This window comes from Indicator indicator, chromosome 1 (assembly GCF_027791375.1).
Source record: "Indicator indicator isolate 239-I01 chromosome 1, UM_Iind_1.1, whole genome shotgun sequence".
In the NCBI taxonomy this organism is placed as follows: Eukaryota; Metazoa; Chordata; class Aves; order Piciformes; family Indicatoridae; genus Indicator; species Indicator indicator.
In genome coordinates, this window is record NC_072010.1 from 58,711,298 (window position 1) to 58,731,298 (window position 20,001).

General features: G+C 37.2%; 1 protein-coding gene across 1 annotated transcript in view; it reads right to left on the reverse strand.

Moving 5' to 3' along the window:
- The window catches only part of TMTC4 (transmembrane O-mannosyltransferase targeting cadherins 4), a 52,720-nt gene that overhangs the window by 810 nt on the left and 31,909 nt on the right, over window positions 1-20,001 (reverse strand). The window contains exons 7-15 of the mRNA XM_054383235.1: window positions 18,941-19,102; window positions 17,973-18,175; window positions 16,177-16,348; window positions 15,961-16,092; window positions 8,111-8,190; window positions 7,830-7,937; window positions 7,566-7,707; window positions 6,784-6,898; window positions 6,216-6,328 (exon numbers count right to left, since the gene is read on the reverse strand). Of these exons, the coding sequence (XP_054239210.1) occupies window positions 6,216-6,328; window positions 6,784-6,898; window positions 7,566-7,707; window positions 7,830-7,937; window positions 8,111-8,190; window positions 15,961-16,092; window positions 16,177-16,348; window positions 17,973-18,175; window positions 18,941-19,102 (1,227 nt within the window). The remainder of the gene's footprint in view (window positions 1-6,215; window positions 6,329-6,783; window positions 6,899-7,565; window positions 7,708-7,829; window positions 7,938-8,110; window positions 8,191-15,960; window positions 16,093-16,176; window positions 16,349-17,972; window positions 18,176-18,940; window positions 19,103-20,001) is intronic.

Here is a 20,001-nt window from a genome sequence, read left to right on the forward strand (position 1 = left end):
CCAACAACTGTAATTAAAAATCCTACCAAATGATGCCATATCTATGATACCACCCAATATATTCTAAGCCCATGTGACCCTGTAGCTCAGATGGTTACAGCCTCCAGAAAACCGTAATAATGCTACAAATAAGTGTCATGCTTTCACAGGCTGCTTTTATTTTAGCAGAAAGCTATTAAGCACTAGCGAAATGCACAATGGAGTTAATTTTTTTTTTATGTTTACAGTATTTTTGAACATTACCTACTGAAATTTTCCCGAACTAATCAATCGAGTTAATAATAATATAATTCAGTATCTCAGCAAACTGCTTTTAGACACCTTTCCTTTTAAAATAGTTTTTAGCATTACACTTTTTAGTATTCCAGTAAACCCTTTTCAAATGGATGTTTCCATGTGGTTCTCAATGAAGGGCAGATGAATGCCTGTTACCTAAAAATAAAACCAAGCCAACTGAAATACTCCTCACATTTCCTTCCAAGTTGTCTTTTCCGTATTTCCACTTGTGATGTATATTCCTAGGACCACTGATATCTGATTACTCAGTAAACCTGAGCTCCCTCACCAGTATTCACAGAACAATTTACCACTAACTTCATTCTCCAATCCAAACATTTTTATTTTCCCAAACTTTGTTCAAGGGAATTATTTCCTGCAGAAGTTAAAGAAGATACATGCCCCCCAATACAAATGGAGCATATTTACTCATTTGCATGCAAGTTTATGTGCTTTAGAAAGTTACTTTGGCATAGAAGTCTCTGCTTTGCTATATTTTAGGGAAAGCTGCCTATTCAGTTTCAAGGCAAATGACCTAAAGATAAAATTACCTCAGTGTGGTAGGCTTTTGTCTGAATGCACATACTTGCTATATGAGGTATGTGAGAACAATAAGCTGGGGAAAAAGGCCTTTCCTTTGTGCTAAGCTTTTATTGCTTGCATCCTTCAAAACACAACACAGGCTCTACTGAAAAAGAAAACTTGTCAGCGAGATTTTAGGTTCCACCATCTTCTCATGTGAAGCCTGAAATAAGCCTGTCAGGGAACAAGAATCTTGTTCCCTCAGGGAACAAGAAATTTCTGATGTCAAGACTGAGTCACTCAACTTTCCCAGTAGGTCCAAATTCAAACTCACGGTCTTTTCAAAGCATTGCTGAACACGGCTGAGGCTGCCACTTTCAAGTCAAGGGAGACTAATGCAGAAAGTGCCTTCATCTTCTCAGATTAAGGAAATTACAAACCCTAGGGTTCTCAAAAACTTCTTTTGCAGAACATTCTGTTTCAGGAGAAGGAATACTTGGATAGGAGTGAACAGGGGAACCAGATGTCTGGAGTACAACTCCATAATGCAAGTTTTAGCATTATCTTTCCTTGGCATAAGCATCAGCTCCATCATTCTCAGACTATTAATGTTGCTGGATGCATTTGCCTCTTTGAAACCCATACTGTTTAGTGTCTTCATTAGTATTTTGGATGATTGGACTGAATGCACTTTCAAAAACTTTAGAGATAGCACCTAAGAGAAGGGAGTGACCAGTACACTGAAAGGGAGAGCTGCTATTCAGAGGGACCTGGCCAGGGCAGAGAAATGAACTAGCAGAAATCACAGAATAGTTGAGGTTGGAATAGACCTCTGAAGGTCTCCTAGTCCAGCCTTCATGCAGAAGCACACACAGCTGCTTAGGACCGTGTTGGATGATGCCTTGAGCAACTTGGTCTAGTGGAAGGTGACCCTGCCCTTGGCAAGGGGAGTTGGAAAACTAGATAATCTTTAAGGTCCCTTCCAACCCAAACCATTCTAAGATTCCATGTCCAAGCAGCATCTCTGAGGATGGAGACTCCATAACCAATCTGGCCAGTCTGTGCTAGTGTCTGGTCCATTAAAAAAGTGTTCCCTGATATTCAAAGGGAACATCTCTTGTTCTAGTTTGAGCCCACTGTTTCTTGACGTGTCAGCCAGCACCACTGAAAAGAGCCTGCCTCCACCCTCTTTGATTCTCCCTTCAGGTATATATTGAAATCTTCCCTCTGAGACTTTTCCAGGCTCATGCTTTCCTCATAGGAAAGATGCTCCAGTCCCTTCCTCATCTTTGTGGCCTTTTGATGGACTATTTCCAGTATGTCCATAGCCCTCTGCGAGCTGGAAACAGAACTCCTGGTGTAGCCTCAGCAGCAGAGAGCAAAGATCACCTTCTTCAACATGCTGACAATACTTCTAATACAACCCAAGATATCATTAGCCTTCTTTGTCTCATTACTGGCTCATTACTGGCTCATATTCAGTCAATCTGGTGTGTCCACCATGACCCTCAGATGCTACTGAAGGTGCATCATATTCATATTAGAGTAGATATACGGAGTAAATATACATTGCAGTATATTGGTGATATTTCAAATTGCTGCATCTTACCAAATCTTTAAGTGTTGCCAAGAAACTTGCATACTGCAGACCGCAAAGGCTTTGAGTAAGCACACTGCATTCCATCTGCCACCAAGGCCACAGCATAAAACTGTAGTCTGGCTTTAGTTCAAATACAAAAAAATGCTGAATGTTTTAAATTTATTGTACTTTTTACAGAAAAAGCATAGATATATATGTAACAAAAATAGAGCATATGTATTTTTGAAGAGCTAAAGATAGCTTGGTTCTTCATCTGTTGTGACAAGAATGAGCATTTAAAGGAGAACTTTAACTTAGTATAGCAGATGTTAATCAGAAACCAAAACAAACCCATCAAACCAGCTCATCCTTCATGTGCTTTTGTTTCTGGAACAATAAATCATTCATGAACAGATATAAACAGAAATCATAAAGGGTTGGGGTTTTTTAGGAAAAACATCTGCTGAAAAATCAAGGTGCATTTAAAACTGAAGGAGAATATTGTGTGCTTTTTAGAAGGAAATCTCTCATAACATAGTAAAATCTTTTTGACTCAAGTGTCTTTTAAAATAAGAGGTAGCAGAAAAACCCAGAACAAATATTTTATGGCAATAGAGCCAATACAGTAACAACTTTTATACAGACACATAAAAAGTAACCTAATAAATGAAATGCCTGAGGTTAAACAACACATCAGACACAGCCAGGCAGCCTTCTGAAAAATTACCTTCATGACTGTCTCCATCCCCCTCCTCCTCCCCTCCTAAACACTCAATAAATAAGAGTCCTTAAAGAGCCATCCACTTCTCTGTTTTTACAGGGTGAGGGGGAAGACAAGAAATCTTAACTTTCAGTCCACTTTCCGAATCTCTTAATTTACTCTCCCTATTACACCCCATCATTTGCAAGTGACTAGTTAAGATTTTTCCTCTACACAAATCTACTACTCCATGCCAAACTATTAAAATACTCACTTGCTCCCTGTGCTTTGTTCCCTGAGCTCCACTGCTCCTTTTGCTTTATTCAGGAAGCTTCATTTTCTCCTACCATCATTTCTACTTTCTCCAACATGCTCCCCTGCAGCATAATGACCTTTCAGAGCTAGCAATCAAAATCACTACCTCCTTTTTGATTTTTTAAATCCATTTTGACAGACTTTTTCTTATACCTGAAAAAGTTTTCTAGCTTGTTTTCAGCTTATTTTTTCTAGTTATTTCATTATAAATGATCTTTATTCAGTCATGCTGCATATACTTTTTGATGCATACTTATACAATCCTCTGTTCTTTCACAGTTATGACTCACCAAAATAACCCCAGCAATTACCTCCTCCATAATCTCATCCCTTATACATTCTGGATGTTAATTTGTATCTTTCTGGAACATTGTTAATGTAACTTAAAATAATAAAACAGTCTCAGGTGTAGAGAAAAAAGAAATAGTGCAGAGAAAAAAATTCCAGGTCAGTCTGAAAAACAGTAAAGGGGTGTCTTACAGCATTGCTAACAGAAATAAAGCAAGTGCTAGGTTGTCAATGGCTCACAGGGCTGTACAACATTAAGTGAATACAGCAGAAAAATGTATGTATTCTGAGAAGTTTCACATCACAAAGTCTTCTTACTTTGGAGATGCTCCTTCAGTGCTGCTAACATTATCACTATCAAAAAGTCATCAACCCCCCCCAAGAGACAAGAGTTCAGTACATCACGATTTTGAGGAATCCAAAACCTTTCTTATTAATTTGTCCGTTTCAGATATCTAATATGGTGATTATGGAGTTAATCAAAACAACTAAATATTAACAGTGTATGATTTATTATTATTACTATTTAAAAAGGCAAGAAGGAGGACCCAGGCAACCAGAGACCAGTCAGCCTCACCTCCGCCCCTGGAAAGATGATGGAGCAGCTCATCCTGGAGGTCATCTCTAACCACATGGAAGACAAGAAGCTTATCAGGAGTAGCCAACATGGATTTACCAAGGAGAAATCTTGTCTAACTAATCTGATAGCCTTCTATGAAGTTATGACCAAGTGAGTAGATGAGGGAAGAGCAGTGGATGTCATATATCTTGACTTCAGTAAAGCTTTTGATACAGTCTTCCATTAACATCCTCATAGAAAAGCTCAGGAGATGTGGCATAGATTGTTGGTCAGTGAGGTGGATTGGAAACTGGCTCCACAACAGAGTTCAGAGGGTCATCATCACTAGCACAGAGTCAACTTGGAGGCCTGTGGCAAGTGGTGTCCCAGAGATCAGTACTGGGTCCAGTTTAGTTCAATACCTTTAACAACGACCTGCATGAGGGCATTGAGAGTACCCTCAGCAAGTTCGCTGATGATACAAAACTGGGGGGGTTGGCTGACACCCCCTCAGGCTGTGCAGCCATCCAACGTGACCTGGACAGGCTGGAGAGCTGGGTGCAGGCAAACCTCATCAAGTTTAATAAAGACAAGTGCAGGGTCCTGCATCTGGGGAGAAATAACAACAGGCACCAGTACAGGTTAGGGGCTGCCCCGCTGGAAAGCAGCTCCACAGAGAAAGACCTTGGAGTGCTGGTGGACAGCAAGTTCTCCATGGAACAACAATGTGCTCTTGTGGCCAAGAGAGCCAATGGTATCTTGGGATGTATCAAGAAAGGTGTGTCCAGCAGGTCGAGGGAAGTTCTTCTACCTCTCTACTCTGCCCTGGTGAGACCACACCTGGAATACTGTGTCCAGTTTTGGGCTCTCCAGTTCAAGAGACAGAGACCTGCTGGAGAGAATCCAACAGAGAGCCACGAGGATGATTAGGGGACTTGAGCATCTCCCCTGTGAAGAGAGACTGAGATCCCTGGGGCTATTTAGTCTTGAGAAGAGAATACTGAGAGGGGATCTCATCAATGTCTATAAATATCTGAGGGGTGGGTGTCAAGTGGAGGGCGCCAGGATCTTTTCACTGGTTCACAGTGATAAGACAAGGAACAATGAGTTCAAACTAGCACATAGATTTCACCTCAACAGGGGGTTGTGGAGCCTCCTTCTCTGGAGACTTTCAAAACCCTCCTGGATGCATTCCTGTGCAGACTATCCTAAGTGATCCTGCTCTGGCAGGGGGGTTGGACCTGATGATCTCTTGAGGTTCCTTCCAACCTCTGCTATACTGTGATACTGTGATATTCTGTCAGCTCATAAAATTCCTTTTGGAAAGCCATTCTCATCAGTTCCATTACATTTACTACTTGTAAATGTTAAGTAGCTAAAGCTGAGCCACCACTCACAGGCTGCTCCACTGCACATTGCATCCAAGAGAAAGTTCAATACATTGCTCAATGTATGGACTTTTTCTTATAATATTTCTGGGATTATCCAAGTATCCCATCCTCAGTCTGGGATTAGCAAATCTGTGTATTGCTATTTTAGGTAACACCTGAGGCAAAGAGGTTAGAATTCGTATTGGGTGATGGTAAACCTTGCTTCCCTTACACACCCAAAGCAAAAGGATTAGCAGATCACATCTACTTCGGTTCGTGAACGGGGATCTGTAAGTCAGAGCAGGCTCTCTCCTGTTGTCTGTGGAGCAATACAAGACTCTCTGCCCTCTAGTGTGCTCATGGACCTATTTCTCTCCACTGACACACTTCAAGACAGCAACATTTGTAACCATCTAAAATAAGGTGGCATGAACCACCAGAATCATACAGTAATATTGTGACAGAAATGGGCATTGAAACCTCATTGTCTCAGTCATAGTCCACAATGACATGGTCATTCAGTTTCTAAAAGAAACTTAACACAGTTTGAACTGGAAGAAAACCAACCAAACCTGAAAACCAACACTCAGAAAGCTCATTACCTACCTTATATTTTTGTGATTTCCCTAATACATTTGCCAATGAAAACATAAGGGAATGATCATTAGGTATTAATTCCAGGGCCTCTCTTCCAACTGCTTCTGCTTGGGCTAGATTGCCTGGGAGTGGAAAAAGAAGGTATTTTTCAACACAAACTTATTAATTACTTTTTATGCTGCAAATATGCATATTGCACAAATAGCTCATTACAAGCATTTTTAAAGAAAACCAGGTATCACAGAAATACAAATGTAAAATCCTGCAGAATAAGACAACAGAAAACCTCCATTTTGTTTTCAACAGATCATGCCTTCAGAAGAACCACAAAGCATACAATCAAAAGGTATTTTAATACCATCATGCTTCTATAATTAAATAAGGATTAGAAAATAATTTTATGGGCTAGATTTCAAGTGATCCTTTAAAATCATTGAGTCAGAAGGTATTCTTGTATTTATAGAGACTGTCTGGGTAGCCAAAGAAGAGGCAGAACTCCTTCTAGTCAAATAAAGATAAACCTTTAAGGCTTGCTAGACACTGAATTATTCATTAAAACATTCAAATAGGCTTATACCTGTGTTATCAAGCAATATAATCATATTGTTCCAAGCCAAACTATGCTCTGGTTTCAGAACTGTAGCATTCCTCCATGCATTCAATGCATCTATATGGCGATTCAAATCTGCATACTTGAAAAGAAAGAGAAAACCCAGTAATTTCACTCTGGTTTACTTCACTTTCCTATCACACAGTAAGACTCTACAGAGTTGTTACTGTCTCATTCCATTCTAGTAAACTTGTTTTTAAAGACAAAAATAAGAAATGTAAAAAGAATGCTATGATAGTATTGAAGATAAGAGTGTTATACACTAATTTTCCCCTGCTTTTCTTTGAGGCCCAGGCTTGTTTTCAGATATATATATACCAGTGGGATAGGGAGGGAAACTAGCATACAATGTAGAAATCTACACAAGAAAACTGTCAAATAGTTAATAAAAGTATTCCCAAGAATCTAAAAGGATTTTCTGGGGGGCATAGTTCTACTTACCTAACAATATACTCAATGACTGCAAAACAGTCAAAATGTTGGGAAATGATTAATGGCACCTTTTGAGCAAAAAGCCACAATCTCTAGTTTTGTCTATACCTCTTTACCTGAAAAGCAGAACTACTAAAGGAGCAAGAACGCTGGAAAAACAAAAGGAAAATGTACTGAATATATGAAATCACCCTGAACTACAAGTCAAGCAAACTGGATTACTGTGAGCATCCAACAGCACAGAGGAACTGTACATACACAGTGCACACCCACACACAGATTTCTGTCAGAGCTATCACTTATTCAGAAGCACTTACCAATCGCCCTAAATTGTAGTAACAATCTGGATATTTTTTCCTGTGTTTAATTGCTGTCCAATAGCTTTGCTCTGCCTCTTCAAACCGTCTTAAACTGTTCTGTACTATTCCTAGATTCATCCACGCAGCAGCAAAATCAGGTCTGGGCAAATTGGGAAAAAAAAGAACATGAGAGAGGACAATTGAGCATTCAGTCATAAGATCCTATTGTATAATTTCTGCTCAGTTGGTGCAAAACACTGCTTATCATTGTTCTAAACATACTGTATTTGTACAGCTAAGGACAGCAACTCCTCTGCTTCCCGGAGCTCATTTCTTTCTTTCAGAATATTTCCAAGGTTGTTCATGGCATGTACATATTTAGGATTCAACCTGAAATTCAAAATTTAAGAGATGATTATTGTGTATGGGACATGTATTATGAAATGCAAATTGCTAGCTCTGCAATGCTGCAGATGATGAAAATGAATACCTAAATATTTTCTTCATGTTAAACATGAAAGAAGTTTCAGGATAGTTTGTTAAAGCAATAAAATTTCCAATACCTTACAGCTTCTCTGTAGTATTTGATTGCAGCACTTTGATTTCCTTTGTCAGCCAGGTTTTTGCCAACATTGTAATGCACCTGAAAACAGATGAACATTCTAGTAGATACTATACAGTCAGGTATTTTGTGGAGCCAAGATGCTAAAAATTCTTAGTCCAAATAGAAACAGTCAGCACTTGTATCATCATCTACTATCTTTTCTTGTAGGTAGATACTTAAGGCTGGACAATACATAAAATGAAGACAGCAAGACAAAACCTGAGGAATAAATTTATAAACCAGTTTACCTGTTCCAGCCACTTAGGAAAGACTACTCACTTCCTGATTTTATAAATGAGGTCACCACGCTTTCCACAAGACTTTTTATATGGGGAACTCCTGCTATTAATTTCATTTATTTCTTAGGTAAGTAAGAGAAATTCTGATTCAAATCAAATCCACCATAGCAGAAGAAACACTAGAGCAATGTAGGCATTAAACTTTGCTTTCATTGTAGCATGAACTAGAATAAACTCAGTATTAACAGAAAAACTAAGCTGCATATTTAAAAAATAAACAACAAACCCCAAGCATGCACACACACAATTATTGTCTTGGTATAAAAATGCATTAAAGAGCATTTCTCAAGTAAATAATGTGTATAGCAGTATGTTGGAGACCTTGCCTGTTAAAAAGTCGAGGATCTAGAGCTCTGAGATACAGCTATGGGGAAGACTATGCATTATCTGAAAATATGGTGAAGACTAGATAGGAATAAATATATTTTGGGACAAATCTAAGTTGGAAGACATGTCAAATCCTACTTTAAGACAAATCTCAGAAGACTACATGACCTGGTCAAAAGGAGGACAAATTTAGAAATGAAAGTGCTGTGAGTACCAACTCCTGAAAACCAACTTCTCAGCAACTGTATCAGAACCCATTATTTAAATTACCTAACTGTATATATAAAATTGTATTTGCACAATCTAAACCAAACACACATTGTAATTTCTTCCATATTTTGAAAATACAATTTAAATATTTTCAAAAACACTATGCTGGAATCACTTTGTATTGAAGTTCAAAAAGATAGGTTTGTAATACATTTAGATAACTCTAATTCACTTTCTACATTCAAAAAAGGTTTTTTCTATCATGTGACCATACAAGCAAAAATTCTAGTTGTATTTGGCACAGTATCTGGAAGCTATTGGTTGAGTACACATAATTATGTTTGAACCTAATTGCTATGGTATTTAATTGTTGAATTCCATCTTTATACGATTGTGTCTACGCAGTAACATGTGATCAGCAAATATAATTAAGAACATAATCCATGCTGTCTACAATGAGTGAAAAAGTAATTTCACTGTTTTTACAGAGAGCAAAGATGCTATAAAACTTAGTAAGCATAGACAGAACCAGCTCCTTAGGCTGTAAAATATAAAATAATACACAAATTCAGCATTCCATAAAAGCAGTTCTAGCACAGTTTCCAAGAAGAAAACAAGCCATGCAATTTGGTTGAACATTCATAATAACATGACAAGGCCCACATCAAAGCACCAACAGAATAATGTGTGTTTATATCAAGACACAGTAATTCATAACAATCAGTTTACAGTGTCAGAAAAAAAACCCAAACCAAACCAAAACAGGACTCAAAGTTAAATGATACACCCTGAAAGGTATTTCTTAGGACTGAGTTATATATACCTATATGCCTCTTCCAGAAAATTTTCAGCACACTACCATAACATTCTTACCCAGCTGGATTGCTCTGACTATATATACTGAAGTTTGCAGACTCAATTTTTTTTCAGAGTAAATTACTAGACTTTGACATATTTTCAGATAAAAATGAAAGCTTTCACTCAATAATGTATATTAGTCCTTTAAAATACCTGACTTCACATTTTAATATCAAACAAAATTACATTGAATGTGATTCAATTTATTTAAGAAGCTTTAAATTTTTGTTAAACATTTTAGAAATATCATAAACATTACTGAAAAAAGAAATTTGATTCAAGACTGGGGACGAACCATAACAGCAAAAGCTGGGTATAGACCAGTCACTCAGTCTTTCACGTATGATGTCTTATGTTAGAAAACAGTCAACATTTCACTTTCTGATTCCATTTTTCTCATTTTTTAAAAACATGTAACTACTTCATATCCATTTCTATCTCAAGAGCAGCAGCAGCAAGAATATTTTTGCTCGAGAGTTATCAATTCTCTCAAGAGAAAAAAAAACAACTGAAACATTAAGCGTACACGTATGTTTTGTGAACTCATCTAAAAAGTTATACTATAGTCCATTAAAACTGATAGCATAACTATTTAAAACCCCCCAAACTATTAGCGTATTTGATGGCCTATTTCTTCTGTCCTCAGACACAGCTTCTGTGGAAAGGAAATGTTTCTATACAATATCCTTGAAAATTAATTGCTTCTTGTTATATGTAGTTTCCTTTCAGGTGAAACTGTAGCTTTAGTTCTTCTTAGTATAGTGGTGATGGAGAAGGAAAAAGAAGAAAACTAAAACATATCATAGGAACTTCTCAGTCTGTCATAAATACTCAATGACAACACCAGCTCCGCAATGAATTATAATACATGGTAATATCCTGCTCTTTAGAACAGTCAGCTAACAAGGTTTCCAGGCACAGGCAGTCATTTGAGAGGTGGTGACTTTTGCCATGCAGCTATGTCTTGCATATCACTGACCATGACAGAGGGATGCCAAGATCAGTCTTACAGCTCTGCACCCCCAAATCAGGCTTACAGGATCTGCTTTCTGCTAGGCACAATTCTGTAACTCTGCCTTTTATAACCCCTGCCTGCACAACATGGGGATAAAAGTACTGCCTGTATCCCACCGGCTGGAAAGAATCTAGCCTTTTAAAATGAGGATCCAGTGTGATGTTTTAAATTTAATCTCTAGAGGTGTGGTTCTTCTACCTTTGATAGATACTGTGCATACCAGCCTGGGATGGAGAATTTTCCTTTCCCGATTAAACATTTAAGAGCAGATATAGCATTTAATTATTAAGTGTTTTAAGATAGATATATAGATAGATATTAACTAGAAGTGATATATTACATTATGCCCACATGCTCCTTTATCAATCTTTACAGTAATACCTCTAAAAGGGGCATTTCTCAGGAGTATATATCAACAACACGGTATTCTCTGAAAGCAGGGACATTAGGTAAAAAACCCCTAGGGTAGAACCTAGATGATCTCAACAAGCATTTGTTGTTTTAAAGTTTACCTAACCATGGCACCATAATCTAGCCCAAGAACTGGCTCTATGTGTTTTGCTGTTTGCAATACTTCAAGTCAGCTTAAGAAGCCAGCATAAAAAAGCAAAAGCACTGTGTACCTCTGTTAGATATACATAGTATTTAAATTCTAATTTAAGTGATTAAATGTACACACACATTAAAATGAGGAAGACAAAAAAAGTTCTATGTGAAACCAAGATTACTGTCAAACGGATTTTTTTTTCTCCTCAGAACGGAATAGGAAGACATTGAAATGTAGTATCATTTTCTAGGAGGTACGCCCTCTCAGTTGGAGCACTAATGTCACTATTTTACTCTCTTTCTTAGCTGCTTACAATCACCTTTTCAACAAATATGAACATTTGCTGAGAAGAATGGGACCAATCACAGACGTCAAAATTTCTACAGAACCATGCCGATGCTTCCGTTCAATGCCAGCTTCTTTCATCAAACATTATTCTATTTATTACTGAAGTTCTGATTTCTAAATAACAGTAAAGCCTTTTTGATCATCACATTTTGTGCAGCTAATGTTGTCTAAATTTCTGCACGACTGTGCTTGTATACAAAAAAAATCAACATCTAAAATGCCATTTATGTTGCAAAACACTGCAGATAGCCCCTGTGAACATAGCCCACAGCACTTAAGATAAATTCTGCAGAAGATAATCCCCTTTATTTTTTTTTATATAGCATAGAAAAGGTTTCTCGATATCTAAAGGAAAGGCTCTCTACATTGGCTTCATAAATCCTTAGACAGCACTAAATCTTGTTCCGTCCAAAAGAGGCTTTGCAAGACCTTTTAAGAAAGCTTAGAAAGTAATCTCACAAACTGTTGTATATTTTCAGTATAAGCACAGCTTGTCTTTAATGAACTTGTATCTAATAATAATTACAGATTGCATAAAGCATTAAATAGAAAGTTACCACACTTAGTATGTCAAGGCTTAGTTAGTAACAGATTTTTTTGGGAGTACTGTAACTTTCATGCTTATTATTCAGGAAGTGTTCCTAGTGAAATGGCTTTTTAAAAAAAATTATGTTTATCAATTTATACTCTTTAAAGAAAAGCTAGCATAAAGGAGAATGTAGAGATTACACATAGAATGTTAACTATTTAAAATAATGTATTTCAAATCTATTTCCCAGGTATTTAACAATGCAATTGCAAATTTTATTTAGATAATCAATAAGAAGTCATCATCCAGAAAAAGGCCATCTCTTAAAAAAATGCTATGGCTTTGCTGAATGCTGAGAGAAAGTAACTTGACAATTCCAACAGTAAACTACTACATGGCAAATAAAGGCAGTAACATGAGCATTTTCAGGAACAATCTTTAAAAGAAAAAATGTGTAATGACCTCAGGAAGTGAGAAGCAACAGAACAATGTCTAGAAATTGTGAGCAGCGTAGGGCAACAGCAAAATCTCACATAACCTTACGTATCTACATCTGCTCTAGTTGTTGGGACCTGTTTTATCATCAGTGAAGAGAAACACAGAACTAGGGTGCAGACCTTCTGGTCATTTAGTTGAAGATAATGATGAACCACATCATAATAAAAGGGACCGCTTCTCTTCCCCAGTTATAAAAGGAGATTGGCTGACTTTCCCAGATGTAGATATTTAAAGGTAAGGAGATAAATTTAAGACAGCACTCTGACATGGTGAAACAGTAGTTATGCTTTTATCCTACCCCGTACTTAAACAAAGCATTCCAGGATAAACTTGCAACATAATGACATTAAATGAAAGATTGACAAGTTAGACCCAGTGAGCCTTTTGAGCCAATAGCACTGAAGTGTTCCAAGTTTATAAACTACTTGTAACATAAAATCAACAAATCAGGAGAAAATATTCTTTGAAATGGTTCACAAAATTTGCTTTAGTAGAAATAGGCCTGGTTCTAACTCAAACTACTGTATATCACCACTGAGCTACAGGAATGAAGGCAGTAAGAAAAAAGATGGTTAAGAGGAAATTGACTCAATAGACAAGGATCTTCTGTTCAGCTAAGAAAAATATGCCAAACTTAACTTAACATATTAACTTAACTTAATATGAAACCCTGTTTCAGCCTAACAACCTTTGAAACCAAATTAAGTGCAGGACCACAGAAGTTCAAAATGTGTGACATACTTCTGGACACATTTAACCATGATCTATCAGAGTTTCTTTCTCTTAAAAAAATAAGTAAATAATCTATTTTTTTTAAAGGTAAAATATAAAAATCTGTAATAGATAGTTAAAATAAATAACATTTAAAATATTAAAAACATATTTTGAAATCTGTATTGGGAACTTTTTTCCTAAAAATCTTTCTAACTCCTTTATGGTAGCTAATTATTTCCAGTAAATTTTAAAATCACTTTAAGAACACCTGTGGAAGTTGATTCTAAATTTATCCTTTTGAGCCACACATATCCATCACTCAAGGGGACATCACTTCTCCATCAGGCAATCTGATTTAATGCAGTTTCCACACCTCTGTCTAAAGAGATATTTAAAGAAGATGAGCCTTGAAATTAGAGAAGGTGCTGCTCTAACTACTGTTACGTAGAATTAAGGTAAGTTTACACTGCTCACATACAGAGAACTTTGAATTGGAAAGAGCTGTACCACAAAACATGAATGAGAATCTGCAGCTTTTGTTGCTAGTTGGAAGACATCTGGAGATTCTGGAATCCTGGTATATAAGGAAAGTAACTCATGACCACATACCATATATTAAAGATGTTCCAAGAACAAGAAAAAAGTATTATCTGCATTCCATCTTTTGGTTTGCATCAGCCTCCCACTGAAATAAATGAGCCACTGAAAGAAAGTCCTGTAGAGTAATTTTTAAAGGAAGTCTGAAATTTCAAGACAACAATGTAACATCAGAACAGAACCTAATTCAAATTTTATGTTTATCTTTGTCAAAATTGAATAAATATAGCTGAGTCCATAAGGAAAAAAAGATTGACCCTCACACATAGACTCTCTAATGATGTTGCCTAGAAAAGTTCCCTAATACTGTGATTTCAAAGTTACCCTTTCAGCAAAACTGGAAAGCGAGCCTACAAAACTCTCCTTGTTCACATCCACTCTTTCCATTTGCGCAAGCTGTCACTAGCAGCACTACAGCTCAGGCATGTCTACATGGCTCAGTGTTGACAAACACAAGCCCATTTTCCCTGTATGCTCATTGGCTTTGAACCAGCTGCATTAGTTCAGTAGCTTGCACACAGCTTATCGGCTCAAGCACAGCACTGTGTGAACACAGCTACACAGCTTCCCAGCCAGACATGGCTCAAGTCCAAAGAGCCTGGAACTCAGGCAAAGAGTGTGGATCTGTCTAAAGCACTCTTACCGTGGCAGATGGATGCAGTTACACACAAAGAAACAGATTGCATTTACTCCATTTATAGTATGTGCTTGCCATCCAGAAAACAAGATAAACTAAGGTCATCATTAAAAAGAAGATGGTTGCCTAATACTGTCACACAATAAAATGCAATTGCTCTTTTAAAATGTATTAAAATTGAGGATTATTGAAAGACACCACCATGTTGTAAATGCTGGCCATACATGTTTTTTATGCTGCATATTTGTATTCCAGTAGATGCTAAGACCATCATTCTCTTTGCAAAGTTGAACATTCAGGGGTTCTTTTTGAAATTCTCTCTCTTGATCTGCATTATCTGGATGCTGCTCTGCATTTACAGAAATCTAATCTTTTAAAACAGTGTATTTTTATTGATAAGTTGCACACTCCCTAGGCTCTTCAAAGAGTCTCTGCTAAAATTCACACAACAGCAGGGCTTTTGTGGTATGCTCCAACAGATCACACACTCAGCTGTCAAAAGGACTGCTGGGGAGATCACCTCTATTGGCAGGCTAAGTTCAGTCTACTATGCCAAGCACTGGTGTTAGCTCACTAAAACATTTCCATCCAGTCCCACCCTTTTATTTTTTTCCTCCCTTAGCCTTGCTGCGAATACTGCAGTTTTCCTCAGTGCCCATGTTTCAAGACAAACCCATTTAGCCAATGTGCAAGAGCAGAAATAGGAGCAAAGATTGCACCTTCATATCCCACAATTACACTGAGGATGCTCTGCTTTGTCCCTTATCTGTGTTTGCTGTATGTGCCCCTGAGAGGTACACAAGGATTCTAAAAAGATAAAATAGGCATTATCCAGGTGAATACACCACTACAACTTACTACTTACTTTTAGTATTTTCTTGTAATAACTTGGAATTATATGCAATTGTTTTAGTAGATTGTATTAGCAGTACCTCCAATTTGACTGGATACCTTTCCTGCAGTGTATTCCTCACTTCCACTCCTCACTTCCACACCCAAGTTCTGAATTATGACATTAAAATTTGCACAGTCTTGTATTCTGACCATGCTATCACTGTAATTTAGGTGTCTGGCATGTCAATAGCATATTCCTGCACTAAGCAAGACTGTCAGTAACACTGTACCACAATACATTAACTATGCATTACACCTTCTTTGTCCCAAATTTCAGAACACTTAAAACCAAAAACCACCACCAGCAAGAAGATGAGAAGTGCACAAGTGACTTACTTTTGCATTCAGAGGGCACACAGACAGTGCACTCCGAAAAAGCTGTTCTTCTGACCTCCACTGACTGCTGCGGAGTGCACAGCGCATAACATTTATCAACAGGATTCCAAGTACTGCTACAGCAAGGAATTTCTTAAGGAAAGAGAGACAAGTTAAGGAACAAACCATTCAATTCAAGCACTTAATTATCAACTTCACCGATTGTTTTGATGGTACCTTTTTCTTGGCTTGCTTACTCAGGAGACTAAATCCGTATGTAAACAGAATACAATATCCAATACTGGGGAGGTAGATGACCCTCTCTGCAATAACAAATCCTACTCGGAAGAACAGATTACTTGCAGGAAGAAAGGGGATAATAAGAAATCCAAGTCCCAGTGTAAGAATTCTGCAAACAAGAAACAGATTCTCAATTTAACCACAAATCTTAACAGAAGTACCTTTTCTACTTTATATATAAACTTTAAATAAAGATCACAGAGCATGTCTGTGTGAAACAGGACATTCAGAAGCAGTCTTTGCAAGCTACTAACAAAATCAGATTAAGTTTTGGTGAGGTTTTGATACTTCATTCTATCAGGCACTCTAAAAATCCTAGCTATAATTTCTAAAAAAGCAATGCTCATTCTTCCAGGCCAGAAAATAGCCCCATTAAACATTGATTACATATTTACATTGCGTACTATTTAAAGTACGCAAGCAGGAAAAGGAATGGTAAAAGCTACCTGTCTATTTTGGGAAGTAGTAAGACAGTAACAAGGGAAAAACACAGGTCACTGTTAAAATAGTAACTGAGGCACACATCCTACTGAGAGAGCATTTCTTTTCCTAACAATAGTGGAATCCTTTGCAACTAACCACTTGAAAGTTAGCAATCTGCACTCTTTCTCCAGTCAGGAGAGAAAGAGGTACTTCCAAAGGGCATTTTGTCTTCCTTGGTTTAGGTATTTATTTGGAGATGAGTAATCCTCAGCAGGTAACTCTTTATACAGATCTTAAGATAACTGAGACTAGGTACCTTATTGTTACAGAGATGACATAATGGAGTAAGAATCCTAGCCCTGTGCCAGGTGTTTGTTATAAAAGGCCACAGGATCTCATCTATTATCAAAAAGAATTTATATTGTAGTGTAGATGTGTCCTCTTACTCTTTTCTTATCCCCAAGGGTCTTAGGCCTTCATGATACTTTTTACTAAAATATGGTTCAGCAATATAGACTTAGTGAATGTGTTTTTACTGGAATGTATGACCGCCACTTGTAAATGAATATGGGAACAGCAGGAAAGAAAGGCTGGTGGGATATTAACATTTGAGGGGACAAGAGGGAAGAGTTGAAATTACAAAATACCACAGAAAAGAAAAAGAAGATCTTCAGTCTTCTGACCAACAGAACAACCTCGCTGTGATTGAGCTGTTGTAAAATTTTAAAGAGCTGAGAAATTAATTATACATAAAACTCATGCAAACGGAACCTGGAAAGTTAAACACAAACCCTTTGTGATACAGAAGTTGACAATGTTTTTTTAGTTCTTTTGGGTAAAAGTACAGATTGTTTCTTCAATAGGTACTATGAGTCAGCATTTTGCTTTTTAATTGTATGGCCATGGCCAGCATTTCTTGTTTCAAGGCACATCTCTCTTTCATTATAAGGAGATTAAAGGAGATGATGACTTTTAAGAACTAAAGACAACAACAGACATAATTTCCTACTCTGATTTGAGTACATATTACTTTTTACCACCTACAGTGTTAAGGATCTCAAAAATGCCATTTCAGGAGAAAAATAAAGCAGCCATCCATACCTTCTCCTCCAGCTCTGTTTCCCACTAGTCAATGTACAGTGATGAGCCCAAATTGGGATAAGAATATAATGACAGCTATAAATATTTATTTGAATTGCATTTGCTAGACACTGGTTCCACTGAAATGTTAAATCCACTACTGATAATTTTAACAAAATAATACTGTACTCAAGTTGGCCAGGCATTTAAAATTCATCACTGTCTCTTACCTTCTCTTATGGCTGTCTTCTGAGCACAGAGCTTGGCATATCAAACCAATTAGGCAGAACCAAAGTGCTGCTAGTGCAATTATCCTGCAGTCACTGACGGATTTAATGAGGGGTATGCAGCCCATTGACCAATCAAAACACAGCCACCAGGGACACAACAGCAACCATGCATTCAATGAATAGTAGTAATTATAGTTTATAGCCTGTCAGTCAAAAAGAAAACAAACATTTATTTGATACTAAACTTCAGGGGGTGGGGGTCAACTTTAGTTCTTCTTTGCTATAATTTCCCTTATTACAAAATACATCTTATAAAATGAAGAAGCCTTAAGTACTGTTAAGACTATAACTAGTTACATAGCCATTCATTTTACAGTTGTGATTTTTTTTTTTATTATTTTAAACATTAACTCTTATTCAGAGCAGGAAAATGCAATCCTGTGTTGTCCAACCAATATTCACATATAAAAAGAATCTCCTACAAAAGGAGAAAATGTCAAAAGACAGCACTTGTGGTCTTTGCCCTTCATTCTCCATCTCCAGAAAGAGCCTTAATGCAATCAGAGATACAAAGCCAACACATACTCCAAATGCACCAGACCAGAACTTTATGCTGTTTTCTTCAATTGTGAAAGAACAGATAAAAAGCCAAGCACAGTATGTGGAAAAGGAATGAAATCCAGCACAAGCAAAATCCTTGCATGCATGGGAAAAAGAGAGTAAATGGAAGTGTACTTCAATGTGTGCAGTGCACAATAAATTGAATGCAAAGAATATACAAGGTACACTATTTTAAAATATTGCAGAAATTCATCACAACACCACAAGTGAAGATGACTCATCACACATCCTGAAATGTAAAAACTGCCTACATTATTGTTTCTTTCAAGCACAGGAAAGAAAATTCAGTTTGAGGACAAAAACAAATGTTCAGAGCTGGCCAGATAAAAAGCAGTTTTGTAACTTACTCTCACAAACAGACTGTCTGCGAATGAAGCCGGGTTGTCTACTTCAGTGAAAGCTGGTGGCCCCGTGCCCATAATCCTCCAGCGTATATAAAGTATACTGGCCCCTCCAGACATCAGAAGAGTTATCCTGAAAAATAGCCCCTTCCTTAATAGCCCAGCATTCTACGGGAAAAAAAGAAAAAACAAAAATAGTCATCCAGAAAAATCATTTTGTTCTCTTCCTACTACAGCCACATTCTTTTCACCACTGTCTTAGAAAGAAGCTATTTCTGTGCATTTCTGCTATTAGAGTTGACATCATGATTTTTGCTGTTGCTAGAGAGCTGTCAAATTTTGCTACACTTTCACTCACTAATTGCAAAATATTTTTTTTGCAAACATTATTATTTTCTTCTCAAACAAAAAACATTTTTATCAACAAGTCTCTCTTCTTCAAATCCTCAGGAATCCTAGAGCTGATATAATTTATCCACAGCAATTTCTGACAGGGAATTTGAGCAAAATAATGCCTTTAGTACACAGCATACTAAATGGGTCTATCTTCTCTTTTAAAAATGGAAGATGGCTCTTTTTTGAACTTTGTTTTAAATAGCTATATCCAGTTGACAGCTTATCACAGAAAGTTTTTGCCCATTTAGATCTCTTTAGAGGTATACGATTGTGATGGTTTTAAGGCTATGCCTTTAATTTTTCTTCACAAAGTTCAAGCAGAAAGGTGAGAGAATGTAAATAAATCACAATTGGGTATAAGAAAGCAAAATAATGATTACTCTAAACACTTCCATTGGAGAAATAGAAATGTTTAGGAGTTAGTACTCAAAACAAGGTACAGGCAGTCTGTCTGTCTTCCTGTCTGGTGCTTCTCTGCTGGGCAGTCTGCGTTTCTCTTCTGGCCTTTTGCTTTTCGAAGATAACACACACCCACACACTGACTTTGAAAAGCTAAGTTTAACAACCTCTCTGATTCTTGGCTTTCTTCCTTCTGCCATGGGGGTCTGGGGAAGGCAGGGGAAGAGGCAGGGCCCTTCTGAGGCCAGAGGGTTTTGTTGTGTTTTTCTGTT